A 19,467-nucleotide genomic window follows, 5' to 3' on the forward strand; every position below is an offset into this window, starting at 1 on the left:
GAATTGATTGCTGAACAGACAAAACCACATACAATAGCTGAAAAATTGATTCAGCCTACCTGCAGCTTGATTGTGAAAACTTTGTTTGGTGATGATGCTGAGCGAGAAGTTATGGAAGTTCCTTTGTCTGACAATATAATTCGCAGAAGAATAGTTGATATGTCAGCTAATATTGAGAAGTTTCCGAAAGTATGAAGAATTCTAAATTTGCCATTCAAGTTGATGAATCGACGGACATTCGTGGAAAAGCATAGTTGCTTGCCTATATCAGATTTATTCACAATGATGAAATAATCACACAGTTTCTATTTTGCAAGGAACTTGAAAAACATACCAGAGGACAAGATATTTTCCAAACCTTGTCTGAGTATTTGGAAAAAGTTGAGATTTCATGGGATTCTTGTATTGGAATTTGTACGAATGGAGCACCATGTATGATAGGGAATGTGAGAGGCTTGGTGGCACTCACCAAACAGAACAATCCAGATGTAATATCAACTCACTGTTTTTTACACAGAGCCATTAATCACCAAGACCCTTGTAGCTGATTTGAAGTTGGTTCTAGATCAGACTGTGCGCATTGTGAACTTCTTCAAAGCAAAACCACTAAAGGCGCGGTTATTTGCTCAACTCTGCAAAGACATGGAATCAAAACATCAATGCCTAATTCTGCACTCGGAGGTTCGCTGGATGTTCCGCGAAAAGTTTTAAATCGGGTTTTGGAACCGAATTAAGAGAATTTTTGGAACAAGAATTGTACCACCAACTGGATGACAATGACTGGTGTGCAAAGCTGGCATATTTGCCCGATATCTTTTCCCGGTTGAATGTGCTCAATGCCAGTATGCAAGGCCGCGATGACAATATCCTCACAACTACAGACAACCTAACTGCATTCAAAAAAAAAAGCTTCAGCTCTGGCTCGGAAGAGCGATGCAACATAACTTCAATGTTCCCACTGGTAAAAAGTTGTAAAATGAGCAATGAATTGTACGGCCTCATACAGGAACATCTTGCAACACTGGTAGAAAAGATTGATCATTACTTCCCATCGTTGTCTCCAGAAAAATTCGACTGGGTTAGAGACCCCTTTGCGAATTCCAGCTGTTCAGGTCTGACATTGGATGAGGAGGAGGAAATGGCGTGCATTTCGAGTGATTGCACCTTGAAAATGAAACACGGGAGTATGCCACTGGACTCATTTTGGATATACAACCAGAGACAGTATCCACGCATCTCTTCAAGAGCATTAGCTATTCTTCTACAGTTCTCCACGACATATTGTTGTGAATAGGGATTTTCAGCTCTGACAAATATCAAAGACCAGAAAAGAGAGGAGATGAGAGTTTGTTTGTTTGTCTCAAATTAGACCTAATATAAATGAGATTACCCGACAAAAACAAGCTCACACCTCTCATTGAGTTTGTATACTTTAGGTTACATATGTAAGAGGCTCGTCTATAAGTATATTTCGGGAATGAATCGTGTTTTTATGTAGCTGCATTGTTTTATACTTTCTGGATGTCCCATGATATTATAAAGTAGTTGTGTTCTATGTTACGAATCAAGCACTGCTAGGAGTTTTTTTTTGTTTTTGAATGTATTTCTTATCAATAAAAAATTCGGTGTGGCGCAAGCAAATTTTTATTCCGAAAGTGCGGCCCAGTAAAAAAGTTTGGGAACCACTGTGCTGGACTCTTCTCTTACATCCGCTATCTGACTGTTGACCACCAGGTCAGGTTACCCCATGAACTACAGAGAGTACCTTATTGTATCTAATACTGGAGTCCATGACCACAATCACCCTATTATCATGACAGCATGGATTGAAGATTGGCTAGTTAACATGAAACAGAGAGCTGGCATAAGTGTGTCTTTTACTGTCGGCAGGATGTGACATGGGTTCCAGGGACAGGGCTGGGCCCTCAACCTTTTACAATCTATATTAATGACTTGGATGAAGGGACTGAATTATGGTTGCTAAATTTTCTGAACAAGCGAAGATAGGTAGGAAAGTAAGTTATGAAGAGGATGTAAAGGGGCTACAATGGGATATAGATAGGTAGTGGATAAAAATCTGGCAAATGGAATATAATGGTGTGGGGGGAGAAATGTGAAATTGTCCATTTTGGCAAGAAGAATATAAAATGTTTTTTTACTGTATGCTGAGAGAATGCAGAGGGCCCTGGGTGTCTGTAGGAGCTTATCATAGACCTATATATTATGCTGGCTTTCATGTGAGAGATTTCTCTTTATTAATTACAGTTCAGCAAATACAAAGAACTCACTGAGACAGTAATTCTGGTTGAAGATGTACATTATTACCCAGGCCTGGTCCACGTGCGTAGGAGGATGATTTGGGGCAGGCCAAATTATTCAAAATTGCATTATTATTCGTATTACAATTATATATTTTTCAAAAATAATTTGCCCGCCTCTTTTGCTCATCCTAGCCGGACATGAGCCAATCATTTTAGTATGAATCATTTGCCTTGGCCAATAACATTTCACACTCCCTGGCAGCATGAGAATGCATAGGTCCGTAGAGTACATAGAACATAGAACAGTACAGCACAGAACAGGCCCTTCGGCCCACGATGTTGTGCCGAGCTTTATCTGACACCAAGATCAAGCTATCCCACTCCCTATCATCCTGGTGTGCTCCATGTGCCTATCCAATAACCGCTTAAATGTTCCTAAAGTGTCTGACTCCACTATCACTGCAGGCACTCCATTCCACACCCCAACCACTCTCTGCGTAAAGAACCTACCTCTGATATCCTTCCTATATCTCCCACCACGAACCCTATAGTTATGCCCCCTTGTAATAGCTCCATCCACCCGAGGAAATAGTCTTTGAACGTTCACTCTATCTATCCCCTTCATCATTTTATAAACCTCTATTAAGTCTCCCCTCAGCCTCCACCGCTCCAGAGAGAACAGCCCTAGCTCCCTCAACCTTTCCTCATAAGACCTACCCTCCAAACCAGGCAGCATCCTGGTAAATCTCCTCTGCACTCTTTCCAGCGTTTCCACATCCTCCTTATAGTGAGGTGACCAGAACTGCACACAATGTTCCAAATGTGGTCTCACCAAGGTCCTGTACAGTTATAGCATAACCCCACGGCTCTTAAACTCCTGTTAATAAAAGCTAACACACTATATGCCTTCTTCACAGCTCTATCCACTTGAGTGGCAACCTTTAGAGATCTGTGGATATGGACCCCAAGATCTCTCTGTTCCTCCACAGTCTTCAGAACCCTACCTTTGACCCTGTAATCCACATTTAAATTTGTCCTACCAAAATGAATCACCTCACATTTATCAGGGTTAAATTCCATTTGCCATTTTTCAGCCCAGCTTTGCATCCTATCTATGTCTCTTTGCAGCCTACAACAGCCCTCCACCTCATCCACTACTCCACCAATCTTGGTGTCATCAGCAAATTTACTGATCCACCCTTCAGCCCCCTCCTCTAAGTCATTGATAAAAATCACAAAGAGCAGAGGACCAAGCACTGATTCCTATGGCACTCCGCTAGCAACCTGCCTCCCATCCGAAAATTTTCCATCCACCACCACCCTCTGTCTTCGATCAGATAGCCAGTTACCTATCCAATCGGCCAACTTTCCCTCTATCCCACACCTCCTTACTTTCATCATAAGCCGACCATGGGGGACCTTATCAAACGCCTTACTAAAATCCATGTATATGACATCAACTGCCCTACCTTCATCAACACACTTAGTTACCTCCTCAAAAATTTCAGTCAAATTTGTGAGGCCCGACTTGCCCTTCACGAATCCGTGCTGACTATCCCGGATTAATCCACATCTTTCTAAATGGTTGTAAATCCCATCCCTAAGGACCTTTTCCATCAATTTACCAACCACCGAAGTAAGACTAACCGGTCTATAATTACTAGGGTCATTTCTATTCCCTTTCTTAAACAGAGGAACAACATTCGCCACTCTCCAGTCCTCTGGCACCATCCCCGTGGACAGTGAGGACCCAAAGATCAAAGCCAGTCTAAAAGTTCTTGCCCACTGTCTCCTAGCAACCCTAATACGTAGGTCCGTAGAGTTCAAAAGTTCTTTTCCCAATGTCTACTCAGCAACCCCTTATCGGGAAAATTGAATTATTCTATTCATTCTACTGTCTGGGAAGTTTGTACTTTCTAAAGCCTACATTGATAAGAGAGTCCATTTTGCTTCTCTCAGTAGCTGTAGGAATATGGCTCTTCTCGCTCAGCTGTATCCCATTATGCCTTTGAGTGTCATTAGCCAAGGTGTATGCTTTAATACAGAGTATTATATGTTTTCAAAAATGGTTAAATTCTCTAACAGTCGTTAAATATGTTTCTTTGCAAACTGTACCTTTGTAACTCCAGGTACTTTGTACTTTTCTATACTATTTTCACTCAAAATTAGTCTATCTCGATCTATTTGTTTTTTTAGTCCGAACCCTAACCCCTCTAACATATCCTCCCTCTTGGCCCTTGGCCCGCCCAAGACTAAATGGATGTTTTTAAGTAAATATTCTTGGGTCTCGAAGGGTTATTTGGCATTTGGATCTTCTTTTCTCCACATGGACTGCCATTATTGTTGCTGCACCCCATGTAGGCTTGACTACTTGTGCACAGCAGCATTTGAGCAGGTACACAATTACAATGAATGAGAGGATCACAATAAGAAAGAACACAATCCCTTGTATGAATGATGTTCCCAGGGAGCCTAATCCACCTGAAGCCCAACCCCCGAGAGTGAAGGGTTGAACCTGCTTGAGTTTCTCGACCTCTTTTTTAATATGAGCAGCTAGATCAATTATGAATTCTGAATTATCTGGCATATATGTACAACACTCTGGCCCAATTATGGCACGTGTTCCACACCTGGCTGCCAAGATAAACACAGTAAGAGTTTTAACAACACCAGGTTAAAGTCCAACAGGTTTATTTGGTAGCAAATGCCATTAGCTTTCGGAGCCCTGCTCCTTCGTCAGATGGAGTGGATATCTGACGAAGGAGCAGGACTTTAACCTGGTGTTGTTAAAACTCTTACTGTGTTTACCCCAGTCCAACGCCGGCATCTCCACATCATGCCAAGATAAAGTCAAGTGCCATTCAATGCTGAAGTATCATGATGCACATAGCAATCATCTCACCATTGATTTCAGTAAGGATATTGGCTGTATTATTAGCAACTTTATCCAAAATTTGAGATTAGACTATTGTCTTCTTGTGTTAACCTCCCAATCCCATACCAGGGGAGCAGCATGCCAAAGTAGCATTCTATTAGCATGATAGAATGTCGATGTCTCGTCAAAGAAGGAAGACTTTTGTTAAATGTATGGGAGAATGTTAAATGTATGGGACTACGTATCCAAGGTAACATGATCCCTTCCACCTGATAGGGAGCCAAGGATATGTTCTGTCCCCACAAATCCAATATGTACCATTGAGAGTTGGGTAGGTGTTGCTCCCCCTAAAGCAATAAGAGACATTACATGATTGATCTTCACTGCGTAGACTCATGCACAGCCGGCTGCTCCAGTTTACAGTGTTGTAACATTCACTTGTACCTAAATTACTCCCAGGACCTTCCTTATTCTCAATACAATATATCCCCTTTGGCTTTGGTACCTTTTGTTTCAGGGTGAAATTGGGAGCTGGATTTGACATGTTAAAGACAGGTGTATACCACTGCATGTGATCTAACGTGTCTGCACAGGATGTACTACTGTGAATTTCATCCTGTCAGAAACACTAGGGTATCCTGATATCCAAGGTCCAGGGAACCTAAAATACTGGGAACGTTGGTCCGACACAATCAATTCAGACCATGACAAGGGCACCTGCTGCAAAGGTATTCCTCCCCCAGCATGTATAGGGACATGTGAGCAAACCCAATACCTGGATTGGTTAGAAATTCTAGCATAGGTATATGCCATGTACAGGCAAGTGTTGACATGCAGTTCTCGAGGGGAACGATGATTGACTTCAGGTGCTGGTCCCATCTGAATTAAAACCAGTAAACTTAACATCAAAAGAATAGAAACAGGTAATCATTTTGACACTCAGCTATCAACAATCTCTATATCTCTTCTATATTCCTTAATTGTGGACCAGTATTGGGTAAGTAAAATTTTTAATTACACTCTGGTGTAGCAACCGCGTCACATTCAGCTACATGCTAATTACCCTGATTTCTTGGTGTCATGATTTGGTCTAATCTAGTAACTCGTCTGCAAATCCAAATTATCCCTATTATCACTAATGCGGCTACAAAAGCTATGAGGATCCCTGTTCTACAGGATTATCCACCCACTAGGACAATTTTGTCATTACTGGATTGCTCATCAGGATGTGGTTTCAGCTGTGTCCAGTGCCGCCATTGTGGACTGTACATTTCATCAATAAGGGCACATGTTTGTCTTGTGACAATCACGCTAAAAGGCCCCTCCCAATGGATCTCTAGCCCTTTTTTGTCTATCATGAGTTTCATCATTACCTTATCCTCTGTTGTGGGTAATTTAGGAGCGTTCTCCTCTGCCAATTTCATCCAATCTCTTTGCCGCTGTTGAGTGATTACCTGCTTTTTGAGAGAATGTAAACGGTCTACTAAATCCCTCACACACTGAAACACTGCTTCTCGGCCAACTTCAAGTTCTCCTTCCCCTGTTATTACATCCTCTGGGAGGCGCATTGCCCTCAGTCATCAGTTCAAAAGGGTTAATGCTGGTCCTCAAGCAGGAGTAGCTCAACGTTACAAGCAAAATATGTACCCAATTTTTTTCCTTCTTCTAAAAGGGCTTTGGCTAAACTATTCTTCAGTGTTCGATTCATTCATTCTACCATTCCTGAGTTCTGTGGGTGATATGGTATGTGAAACCCTTGTTTTATTCTACAGACTTCTCTTAAAACTCTTGCTGTGAAGTGAGTTCCCTGGTCTGAGTCTAACTGAAGAGGCATTCCCCACCTAGATATTATTTCATTCGCCAATATCAAAGCGACAGTTTTGGCTGTGGCATCTTTATATGGGAATGCTTCAACCCACTGAGTAAAATGATCAATAACTACTAAACAATAGGTCTTCCTTTTCACCGTAGGTCGTGGTCCTGTGAAATCCATTTGTAAATATTACCATCTTCCTTTGGGTTTGGGTCTTGGCTGGTTCCCCATCTTAATCCTGCAGTGATGGCCTGGTTCCACCAGGGCACCCTGTAAGCATCTCTGACAGAAAGGTATGTCTCCTCCCATACCTTCCCATCACCAACATTTTCCAACTAAATTGACCATCTTATCTCTGCTTGTGTGAGCCAAGATGTGGAGATGCCGGCATTGGACTGGGGTAAATACAGTAAGAGTTTTAACAACACCAGTCCAACAGGTTTATTTGGTAGCAAATGCCATTAGCTTTTGGAGCGCTGCTCCTTTGTCAGATGGAGTGGATGAGCCAATCCATGGTATACCTTTAACAAGGTTTGCTGCATTGCTTCTGGTGCTATTATTTTCCCTTCTCCTCTCCAGTCGCCATCATGACCTTTCTGTCCTCATTGTTTTCCCATTTCTGCTTCTCTTCCTCTGACACTTGTTCCTGTACTTGCTTCACATTAATGTCTGTAATGTCACTATCTTGTAATACTGCCACACCTGCTGTTTGTGTCCCTTTCAAATTCTGTTTCAACAAATCTTTTGCTGCTTTGTCAGCTTGACTGTTTCTATTCCGTGCTTGACTCTTAATCTTCTTATGTGCCTGCACTTTGATTACAGCTGCTTCTGAGGGACTACGGGCTGCTTGGATCAGATCTTAAATCAAATTCCCATGCTGTACATGTGCCCTGCTAGATGTAATGAAACCACATCTGTCCCAAGCTGTCATATAATCATGAATTACCCCAAAAGCGTATTGACTGTATAGACATTAACTAATTTTTCTTTGCCCCATTCTAAAGCTTTAGTTAAAGCTAACAACTTTGCTACTTGTGCTGAATTACTCCTTGGGATTTTTTTCTCCTGCAATCGCTGTTCCTCCATCATTTATTATTCCTTCATCGTTCTATTTACCACTGCCCATGCAGTATGAGGTTCACCCTTAACATATTTTCTAGCTCCTACATATAGGTCTAGGTCTACATATAGGTTAATTCTCCCCTTCACCTATGAGTGATTCTTCTGCTAAGCCTTCACTTGCTCCCTCATTCACTTCTGCAACACATTCGTGCTCCATTCCTTGCACTGTCAAATCTCCTGCAGAATTTTCCCTCACATCCCTGCTGATTTCCCCATGCCTGTCTTCTGGCAAGATGTTTGCTTTCCACTTTGAACATCTTCCATCAGAAACTCTTTTCAGTCTCCCAGCTTCTAAAAGCTAGACGACTGTGGAGAATTATTTTCCCTTTGGTGTGAGTGCCCAGGAGGCACATACAATTGCTCTCACGCATCAATGCATATACCCCTGGCAACTGAATCTAGTTGGGTGAAGTAATACCCTACTAGTCTTAATCTGTCCCCCATGTTGTTGGGCTACCACTGCGGCTTGCATTCTATCATTCTCTTGACAGAAAATGTGAAACATTTTAGTGAGATCTGCTAATCCTAATGCAGGAGCTTTTACCATAGCTTGCTTTATATTGGAAAAAGCCTGTTTCCTTCTCTCTCCATTCTATTTTTTTTGTTGCTATCCCTTCCTCCTTTAATCAAATCCTGTAAGGGTTTTGAAAACACTGCATACTCTTCCACAAAAGTTCTGCAATAATTAAAGTCCTAACACTAGTCTCACCCCTTTGGTGGTAAGTGATCTTTGCGCACAAGGCATAGCTTTCTTTCGATCTTTTTTACCTTAGTATATAACATATCCTATGTATGTCACCTGTTCCTGCTCCAACTGAGTTTTGCTGGGATTTAACTTAAGACTGGCTTCCTGAATTGTTTGAATCACTCTGTGTACAGCTAAGCAGTGTGCTATTGATCTATGTGATGCTATCAAAATGTTGTCCACAAATTGGTCGTTCCTGCTCAATCTAAAGGTTCTATTATCTGTGCTACTCAGATACTGAAGTAATCCAATTCCAAATGCAGCAATGACGATATCCAGGCTTGGGCTGACAAGTGGCTAGTACCATTCGTGCCAAACAAGTGCCAGACAATGACATCTTCAATAAGAGAGGATCTAACCATCACCCCTTGACATTCAATGGCATTACCATAGCTGAATTGTCCAGTATTAACGTACTGGGTGGATTACCATTGACCAGAAATTGAACTGGACTAGCCATGTAAATACTATGACTGTCAGATCAGGTCAAGGGCTAGGAATCCTGTGCTGAGTAACTCGCCTCCTGACCCCAAAATCCTGTCTACCGACTACAAGTCAGGAGTGTAATGGAATGCTCTCCAATTGCCTGGATGAGTGCAGCTCCAACAACGCTCAAAAAGCTCGACACCATCCAGGACAAAGCAGCCCTCTTTATTGCTACCCCTTCCACAAACATTCCTTCTACCACCAGCACACAGTGGCAGCCGTGTGTACCATGTATAAGATTCTCTGAAGGAACTCACCAAGGTCCCTTAGGCAGCACCTTCCAAACCCACAACTGCAACTATCGAGAAGGACAAGATCAGCAGATACCTGGGAACACCACCACCGCCTGAAAGTTCCACTCCAAGTCACCCACCATCCTGATTTGGAAAAAATCACTGTTCCTTCATTGCCACAGGGTCAAAATCCTGGAACTCCTTCCCTAACAGTACTGTGAATGTACCTGCACCTCAGGCACTACAGCAGTAGAAGACAGCTCATCACTATCTTCTCAAGGACAACTAGGGATGGGCAATAAATGCTGATGTAGCCAGCATTGCCCACATCCCAAAAAATGAATAAATTTAAAAAGTTGATTGTTGGAGGGATGCTTGAAGTAACTAGGGAATTGTTGCTGTTAATCAAAAACTGGGCAAATTGTTGCACCAAACAAAATTGCTCGTTTAAGAAAGATTCTAGAATGGCTACAGTTTTACAAACCATGGAGGTACTCAGACATGCATCTATTTTGGAGAATTTAAAAATGCCGCCTTTTCACTGCATTGTTTTACAATGATAAGGAAATTCTGTCAGATGGGTGGTAATGAATGTTTGTAATGTAAATGATTAACAAAGCTAGGACTGGAATTCAGAATAGCAGGACTAATGATATAAAGTAATTCTACAACATAAAATTGTTGTTGAGACACTTTTGAATTGATACAGGAAGAAAAAGGCCGAAGCAATGACTACTAAGCACTAATTTACCCTTTTGGCTATGCTCTAGGAAGCAAGTCGTCATGGGGAATAAATCTGGACGTTTCTTCAGACCTGTTCTTGGAACCAAGGATAGTTTGAGTCCTGGTCACTGCAGTTTAAGGGGCTGGCAGATAAAGAGTTAATGTGGAACTAAGTACTGTACCACCCACACAGTTATGTAAGAGTTGCACCTAGGGTTCAGTATAGTGTTGGACAGAGTGATGTGTAGAAGTAAGCATTGAGACAGCTCCTAGCTTGGAGCTTTACTGTAACGATGTATACAGTTTCAGTCATTATGGACAGGCAGGTGCCAGTTTAAACAACACGAATTTCTCCTCATCACCCAACCATAAACAGAAAGGTTTTTTGATTTGTTTACTCTTTATAATAGTGGTGGTGTATTTCCCAATCCCTTGGTTTTGGTGTGATCCAATTGACTATTAATAACTACACAGTAAACTTGAGATAAGATGACCTTAAAATGTGTTGTTTATTTGCACACACGCGAAACACAGATGGTGGATTAACATCGTCTTCCTTGTATTCAGAAAGAGCAATATAGAGCAAAGAAAGATTTACAGTACATAGACCACAGAAAAATAGAAATATTGTTTCACATGGGTTCCAGAGACCAGAATTAACGTCCAATGGGGTATTCTTTTGCAAGATTGTATGCTTAAAACCGATGCTGGAACATTCACTTTCCCCGTGGTGTTGACTTCACAAGATGAGATCGGAATGCAAAGATGAATCTGTCTAATAAGCAGTGATACAGAACTTCCAAAAGAAGCAGGATGTATGGGGCCAAATATCCAACCTGGGTTGGAGTGCTTTCTTGTGGTTTGCTGGTCGAATGTTAACATACTAAGCTTTTCAGTTCAGCAAGGTTATATTACTTGTTCCGTAAGCCAGAGGCCCATGTCACATGACTCCCACCTCTCCACTACCTTTGACAAAGGATATGTGTCTATTGTCTGAATTCCAATAACTCGTAAATATCTCAGCCATTAGGAAGGTTGTGGGGCCTTTGACTTTGCATATAATCAATCTCGTTCTGGCAAGATTGGGTTAATAAATGCAGATGGCTTTTGTATAGTTCTCTTTGAAGCTAGGTGGTACATTCTACAGGAGTCATTAGTGGCTTCTCTAAGATGATGAGATGCGAGAGTTCCTAAAACTGCCAAGTAGATTTTTATTTTTATTTTCAGGGGTCACAGGCAGACAATGTCATACTAATATAGTTTCATGTTCTTCCCTGTGAGTTGGTTAGAGCAAGCTTTCTTACAGCAAAAAATAATTTCTCTGATACATTGGTTGGGGTAAACTCCTGGCCCTAGTCATTTATGGCCTTTTCATTTTAGCCATTTTAAAGGTCTTGTTCAGCTTTAAAAAATTCGAGGAATAATGACGAGGATGTCTGTATATATTTTATAGAAAGGTACAGTGTGAAGTCTTAGTCCCCCATGTATTTAAGACTACAAATAACTTAAGACCTTCTGAACTACAGCCAACACCTTAACAGGCACCATCAGGAACCCACAGTTCATGTCCAATATTTTGTAGTATGCCATCAATGGCAGAGATGCTCCATACCTATTATTGAACAACATACTGAACCTAGAAAAGCGTCTTCTATCCTGATCCTCCTCCAGAAGACTTGTGATATGTGGGACTTGTGGTCAAGTCATATGATTGAAGCTTAGAAGACCAATAATAAGTCTATATATTCATGCTTGGCTTTCATACTCACCACAGAGTAAATATGGATGACCTGAAAATTTTGACATTTGTTTATTTATTTACTTTTTCGAACACTAATGCTGGCTGCAGGCTAATATAGGTCTGCATGCTCCCCTATGTGCATTGGTTAAAGCAAGCTTGCTTACTACAAAGAGGAATTTCTCTGATACATTGGTTGGAGTAAACACCTGACCCTAGGCATTTGCAGCTGATAGTCAGGCCTAATTTTTTTTATAAAATAAAATAAACTGTACAAAGTGCTGTTTCCATATTTACCGAGCTTACAGGAGAAAATACAATCAAAATACATTTAGTAGCATGCTACTTCTTTCCAGGCAAAGGAAGTTTAATTTTTGCAATGGTCGTATGTTAGCAGTTTATCTGCAAATATCATAAACAATTTTATTCGTCATGGATAAGATAGAAAATGAAACATGGTTACCATATGCTTTAAGTTTACCTTCTATTTCAAGCATAGGAAACTCCAGTTTGGTCCTTCTCCTCCAACATTAAATTAACAACAACTTAATTATTTAATAGCAAGTAAACAGCAATTGGCCTTGTATATTTTATTAAAGTAAGTCATAATGAGAGTATGCAATATGTTCCAACTCTGAACAAGACTTCAATAACTTTAAAGCATTTCAATTTGGAGTAAGATGGAAATGGGCTTACTACATATTCTATAAATAATTTACATTTTGAGGTAATACATGCGAATGAGCCTGTACCTATAATTTGGTACAGATATGTGTCTGCATCTACAGGTTGCTGGGAGCCACTCTCGGCCCAACTTCTGGTGGCAGAACTGAAACATTGGAATTTATAGCATTATATAGTAGGTAATGCAGTAGATCCACCTTCTGACATTGGACTGTGCCATATTGCTGGATAAAGTGCCCTCTTGTCCCTCTAGGATAATAGAATTGCTCAGTGACTGTGAACATATGAGTGACTTGGGCATATAGATTTTACCTGTGACCTGGACCGCTATGGACTGCCTTTAACAGTCAAATACAAAGGGGGAAAAAAGAAATTTCACCGCACATGATGTTCTTGTGGTCATAATCCTACCTTTGGTGTAGGGAGAAGGACCTGAATACTGAATAATGTCTCTGTCCTCTATACACCATTACATAAGCTAAATTAGCTCAAATGTGCAAGCAGGTTCCCTTAAGGATTTTAGGCCTGTTAAAAGTCAGCAATGCACTTTTCCGCAGGGACATTGTAGTTTCACAAGGAAAGTCATCAAGAGTTTCTGTCAGTCCTCTTGAATGGTGAGAAGGTCACATGCATTTTCTGGTGTGATCTGTATATTTTTAATAAATATGTTTCTTAGCCTCACATGATTTCTTCTTGCCGCTTAAAACTGCTGCGTGGTATGCAATCCATCTCTTTAAATAGTATGTTAGAAATGATCACTTTACTATTTTCCCCAGTTAAAAACATTTGCCAACTGAAGCTAATGCAGCAATATTCTATAATCAGTGTACACAGCTTCGTTTGCATATATATAAGGATTTCAATTTTCAAGACAATGTGACCCACCCCAGCCCCTGGGCCCAAAAAGCTCTCACCAAAATTTCTTCAGCCTTTTCTTCAATAGCTACTAGTAATTCCTTTAAGAACTGCTGATTGAGCCTCTCAATACATTGCCCATTCCTATCTGAAAATGACAAGCGAGCTTCTACATACAACCTGACAGCATGGTGGCATGGTAGTTAGCACTGCTGCCTCACAGTGCCAAGGATCCGGGTTTGATTCCCGGCTTGGGTCACTATCTGTGCGGAATCTGCACATTCTCCCCGTGTCTGCATGGGTTTCTTCCCAGAGTCCGAAAGACGTGTTGGTTGGGTACATTGGCCATGCTAAATTCTCCCTAAGTGTCCCCGAACAGGCGGCGGAGTGTGGCGACGAGGGGATTCTTCACAGTAACTTCATTGCAGTGTTTAGTGTTAGTCTACTTGTGACACTAATAAATAAACTTCAAAACTTTAACCTGAATTGGATATTCAAGTGCCTACCCATCTTAAACAAAGTGCTGCTTGTCCATTTACCGTCCTGAAATTGCATCATTGGAACTTGGGTCATCAACAAGGTGGCCATGGCATCACCCTGTGATTTTTTTTAAATTAGCGATTGTTCACTTTTCAGGCAAGAAATGGATGGCTGCTAATTGAAAATTTTCCCCTATGCTTTTCTCATGAAATTTCTTTGCAAGAGTAAAAACACCTCAACGAAGCAAAGTTCTAGTGACATTTTCTTTTAAGATCCATGGAATTAGAATCACAGAATTTTACAGCACAGATGGAGGCCATTTGGCCCATCATGTCTGCACCGGCTCCTGAAAGAGCTACCCAGTTCTGTCTCTGTAGTCCTCTAAATTCATCATTTTCAAATATACATCCAGTTCTCTTTTGAAACTTCCTATGTAGACCGGTTCCACCATTCCACCAGCGCATTCCAAATCCCAACAACTGAGTAAAGAAATTTCTCCTCCTCTCACTCCTAGCTCTCTTGCTGACCATCTTGAAATTGCGAACCCTTGTCACTGACATAGCAACTAATGCAAACAGAATATCCTTCTTTACCCTGTCAAAATTGTTCATAATTTTGAACACCTCAATAATCTCCTCACCTCTTAGTCTTCTCTGCTCCAAGGAGAATAAGTCCAATTTCTCCAGTCTTTCCTTGTTTCTAAAATTCCTCATTCCTGGTATCATTCTAGTAAATCTCCTTTTCACTCGCTGTAGAATTTTAACATCCTTAAATGAAGTGCCCAGAACTGAACACACTATTCCAAATATGGTCTGACCAATGATTTGTAGACGTGTAGCATTAGTTCCTTGCTTTTATACTCCTTTTTATAAACCCAAAGATCCTATATGCCTTCAATTTGTCTGGCCACCTTCAGAAAAGTATGTACTTGAACCCCAAGGTCCTTCTGCTCCTGTACTCCCCTCAAAAGTTGTACCATTGAGCCTGCATTGCCTCCCCATGTTTCTGCTACCAAAATGCATTACCTTACATTTCGCTGCATTTAAATTCATCTGCCAGGTGTCTGCCCATTTGACCAACTGGTCAATGTCCCTTTGATGTTGCTCAGCATCATCCTCACAATTCATTATTCTTCCTAGCTTAGCATCATCTGCAAATTTAGAGATTTTGCACCCAACACCCACCTCTAAATTGTTTATATAAATCAGAAAAGGCAAGGGCCCCAACACTGATCCCTGGGAAACACCACTTTCAATTCAACTCCAGTCTGAGAAATGCCCATCTATACCCACCCTCTGTTTCCTATCTCTTAGCCAACTTCTAATCCATGCTTTGAAGGACCCATCAATCCCAAAGATTTTTAATTTGCTAACCAACCTATCATATTGCACTGTATCAAATGCTTTCTAAACATCCAAACATCCACGGCACTACCCTCATCCACTGCCTGTGTCACCTCGTCAAAAAATTCAGACATGACCTGCCCTTGACAAAGACATGTTGACAGTCTAGTATTAACTTATTTTACTCTTAATGTATATTTATCTTATCCTGTATTATGGCTCCACTGTTTTCCCACAGTTGATGTCAAGCTGACAAGTCCATAGTTCCCTGGGTTATCCTTTGTCCCTTTCTTAAACAATGGCATCACATTTGCAATCCTCCAGTCCCTAAGACTAATTCCATAATCAAATGTGGATACGTCTCCAAATTGATTCGTTTCTCAGACTTCTGAGTTGAGGTAGATCCTAGTACCATTTTGGAGATTGAGGGTTCATCTGGTTTACAATACGAATGAAAATCCAATGAAAACATATTTGTGCAATTATCCAATGTTCTGAATGGCGAATGAGGTTGCCCTTTATAAATATATAAGATGCCGGGCACCATTCATTAATCCTGCTGAACTCTTGTTTGTTAATCTTTTCACCTATCTGTTTTGTCATTACTCCACAGTTGACTTGATTCTGATCTAGTTTGTTTCAAATGCTACCATATTGATTTGAATAATAAAAAACAGCATTAAATAATCAAAACTTCTCTGGCTACAATCTGGCTACAGCGCAGAGTCGCTGAGCAGAAACTGATAGCCAAGTTCCGCACACATGAGGACGGCCTAAACCGGGATGTTGGATTTACGTCACATTATCAGTAACCCCCACAGCTTGCCTCCTGGGCTTGTAGAATCTCACTAGCTGTTTTGTCTGGAGACAATACACATCTCTTTAACCTGTGTTGAATGCTCCCTCCACCCACATTGTCTGTACCTTTAAGACCTGGCTGGCTGTAGGATGCGCATTCTAATCAGTATTCTGCAACTTGATTTTGTCTGTTTGCACTGTTTGAGAGCACATTTCCACTCCATCTGACGAAGGAGCAGTGCTCCGAAAGCTTATGGTATTTGCTACCAAATAAACCTGTTGGACTTTAACCTGGTGTTGTGAGACTTCTTGCCGTGTTCACCCCAGTCCAACGCCGGCATCTCCACATTACAATCTTAAATACAAGTTGTTCTAAAAATTCTCCTAATAAAAACACCGCAGCTGTGTTTTATCTGTGTTTTAGTTCAGTACCTGCAATAAATTATGTAATGTTTCTGTTAATGACTTTTGATGCTTGATGTTTCCTGCATGCTCTTTGTAACCGATGCTATCACTCTTATTTATTAGTATGTCTGTTGTATATAGAATATATATTCCAGAAAGATTATTGAAGACAAGATCATTTAAAACTGAAATACAGTGTTGTTACTTCCTTACTTTGTTTAGTAACCACTGGTGTTTTTTAATAAAATCATATATCGTGGGATATTTATTATTAGTGTTAAAATGCATTCAGAAATGTTTTGCCACTGCTCATCTACATTTTTGTTTGGTATGAAGGGGAATTACGGCATAGTAAAAATATTTATCTTCACCTACGATTCCCTGCTGAGCTCAACCTATTTTACTTTGCTGACTCCCTCAAAATTCATCTGCTGAGTTTATTACACACTTGGGACTGCACTCTGGTTGTTAGCGTAGAAAATGTATTCTGGAAATTTCCAGGTCATCTTTTTTTTTCCCTTTACTGAACAAAAGGCTTAAGAACCAGCTTGCAGCTTCGGCATTTGTTGGCAAAAAATGAGAGTTTTAAACAAAATCAAAAATTGGTATCTCAGCCTTCAGAAAATCAGAGACTATAAACAGGTGACCAAATAACACTGGACTCAATGGTTGTAAAGAGGTCATCTTGACAAAAGACAAATGTAATTCATTTTGACTTTTGATTTATTGATGTGGAATAGCATATACAGAAAGTATGAATTCCAACAGTAAAAGAGTGGAATAGAACGGAGTATACAATAGGTTTTGAAATATATTGTAAAATAATTCCAAAGAGAGTCGAGACATGGGGATGGTTTTGTGTGATGCATATTACCAGGCACAATGTCTAAATGCATATATTTTTGTCTTCCCAAATGCAGCCTTCAAGCATTTCTAAGATTGACAGTCAGACACAAGGACAAATGCTCAGTAAAAGTGTGAGGTGGGGACAAACTCCTATCAATCAGTCAACTCCCTGGGACACAGATGAACCTCCATCCAAGCAAATGAGAGAAATAGAAAATGCTGGTATGTGGTTTTTTTTTGCTGGAACCCAGGAGAAAGCACAAATTCCTCTTTTTTTTTAATAATGAAGTAATTGAGTGGTTCTCTCAAGAGTATGGAACAATAAACAGATCTTGCGCTGATTAAATAGCAAAGCTGCAGGCTGAGACCATTTTTAATCAAAGCGGCAGTGTTGTTTATTGCCATAACATTCTGAGCAAGAAAATGGCTGAGGCTGTTCCACTCAAAAGTTGTATAAAACATTCAAAGCTGGCGGTTTCAATTCAACTAACAGGTAATAGTCCTAATTAAACATGTTCTGAAAAGTTGTCACTAATCCAAACATGATTTATTTTGGTGCTGATTAGCAGTTGTACCCTCTTTGTTTGTAATTTATAATTAAAAATTGAGTCTTTTTCTAAGGCACTGTCAGAATTCATCTCCACAATGTATGGCTGCCAGACAGTAAACACGCAATGTGGGCAGGAGTTCACAATGGTTTTTCAATGCAGTTCATGAGAAATCAGCCAAAGCAGCACAAAGGACTATGGAATCTGAAGTGCAGATTATATCAGTGCATGTCATTAAAACTTAGAAACATCGGAAATAAAAACTGGAGTCGGCTGTTCAGCCTCTCAAGCCTGCTCCAACTTTCGAATAGATCATGACTAATCTAACTCAGTGAGATTTTCCTGCGAGACCCTGTATATCCTTGATATCTTTAATTTGTAGAAAACTATCAATCTGTCTTGAACACATTCAATGACTGAGCCTCTGCAGATCTCTGGGGCAGAGAATTCCAAAGGTTCACCACCCTCTGGACGAAATTTTACACTTTGTGCACAGAGTGCTGGCTGAGGCGAGAAAACCAGTGTGTAGCTCTCCAGCTACACGGCCAAATTTTCTCTCCTGATTTTATGGCACTCCATGCACCAGAAATCTGGAGGCATGGATCTGATGGAGCCAGCATCCACAGAGATTTTAAAGTGTGCTCCGACCTGCACTGAAAAGAATACCTGCCCTCCCCCAGAAGCACAGGGGCAAGACACGACACATACGACTCACACCATACCACACCACGACACACCACACCACACACACCCTGCCCCCAGAAGTGCCATCCTGACGGTGCCAGAGTAAGAGGGGGCAGTATCAGGACACCGCCCAGGCATGTCCGCCTCCCCCCAGCACTATACTTACCTTGGTGCTCCTGGGAGTTTTCCCTCTACTTGCTTCACATTTTTAAAAAAGTAGTTGTAAACCACGCCGACATGACATCACGTCAGCAAAGGGGGGAATTCTACATGGGGGAGCGTATGATATTTGAGTATATTCAAATTTATTGCAATGTATTTAAATGAGTTTCCCACCTATTACCTCACAATCAAGGGGTGGGGAAAATCCAAAAACAAGATCTTGCCGGCGAGAATCTCTCCAATTCTTGCAAGATTATGTGCCCATATCGTCAATTGCATTCTCAGCAAACACTTGCGCAAAATCGCTCCCTCCTGAGTGAAGGAATTCCTCCCCATCTCAGTCCTAAATGGCCTATCCCTCATTCTGAGACTGTGTGTGGGATTTTCCAACCACGTGCACCCAGGACTGGAAATTCTCACCCGACATCAATGGACTTTAAATGGCCCGCCGAATTTTCTGACCTGCCCCTTACGATTCACGTATTGGGCAGAATCAGAAAATCTCGCCCTGTGACCCTTGGTTCTAGATCATCCCCACACCCACCTGAGCCAGGGTAAAAGTCACGTTCCTGCCATCCTTTGTGCTGGGTTTTAAAAATATTGCTCTAAGAAGCTGGCTTCCAGAAAATCGGTCAGGTTGTCAGATCAAATTAATCATAAAATGAG

General features: G+C 40.9%; 1 protein-coding gene across 4 annotated transcripts in view; it reads left to right on the forward strand.

Moving 5' to 3' along the window:
- klhl29 (kelch like family member 29) overlaps positions 1-19,467 on the forward strand; it is a 423,156-nt gene that overhangs the window by 219,885 nt on the left and 183,804 nt on the right. For all 4 annotated transcript variants that reach the window (XM_078213081.1, XM_078213080.1, XM_078213079.1 and 1 more), the window contains one exon: positions 17,482-17,629. In XM_078213081.1, the coding sequence (XP_078069207.1) occupies positions 17,482-17,629 (148 nt within the window). The remainder of the gene's footprint in view (positions 1-17,481; positions 17,630-19,467) is intronic.

This window comes from Mustelus asterias, chromosome 5 (assembly GCF_964213995.1).
Source record: "Mustelus asterias chromosome 5, sMusAst1.hap1.1, whole genome shotgun sequence".
Lineage (NCBI taxonomy): Eukaryota > Metazoa > Chordata > Chondrichthyes > Carcharhiniformes > Triakidae > Mustelus > Mustelus asterias.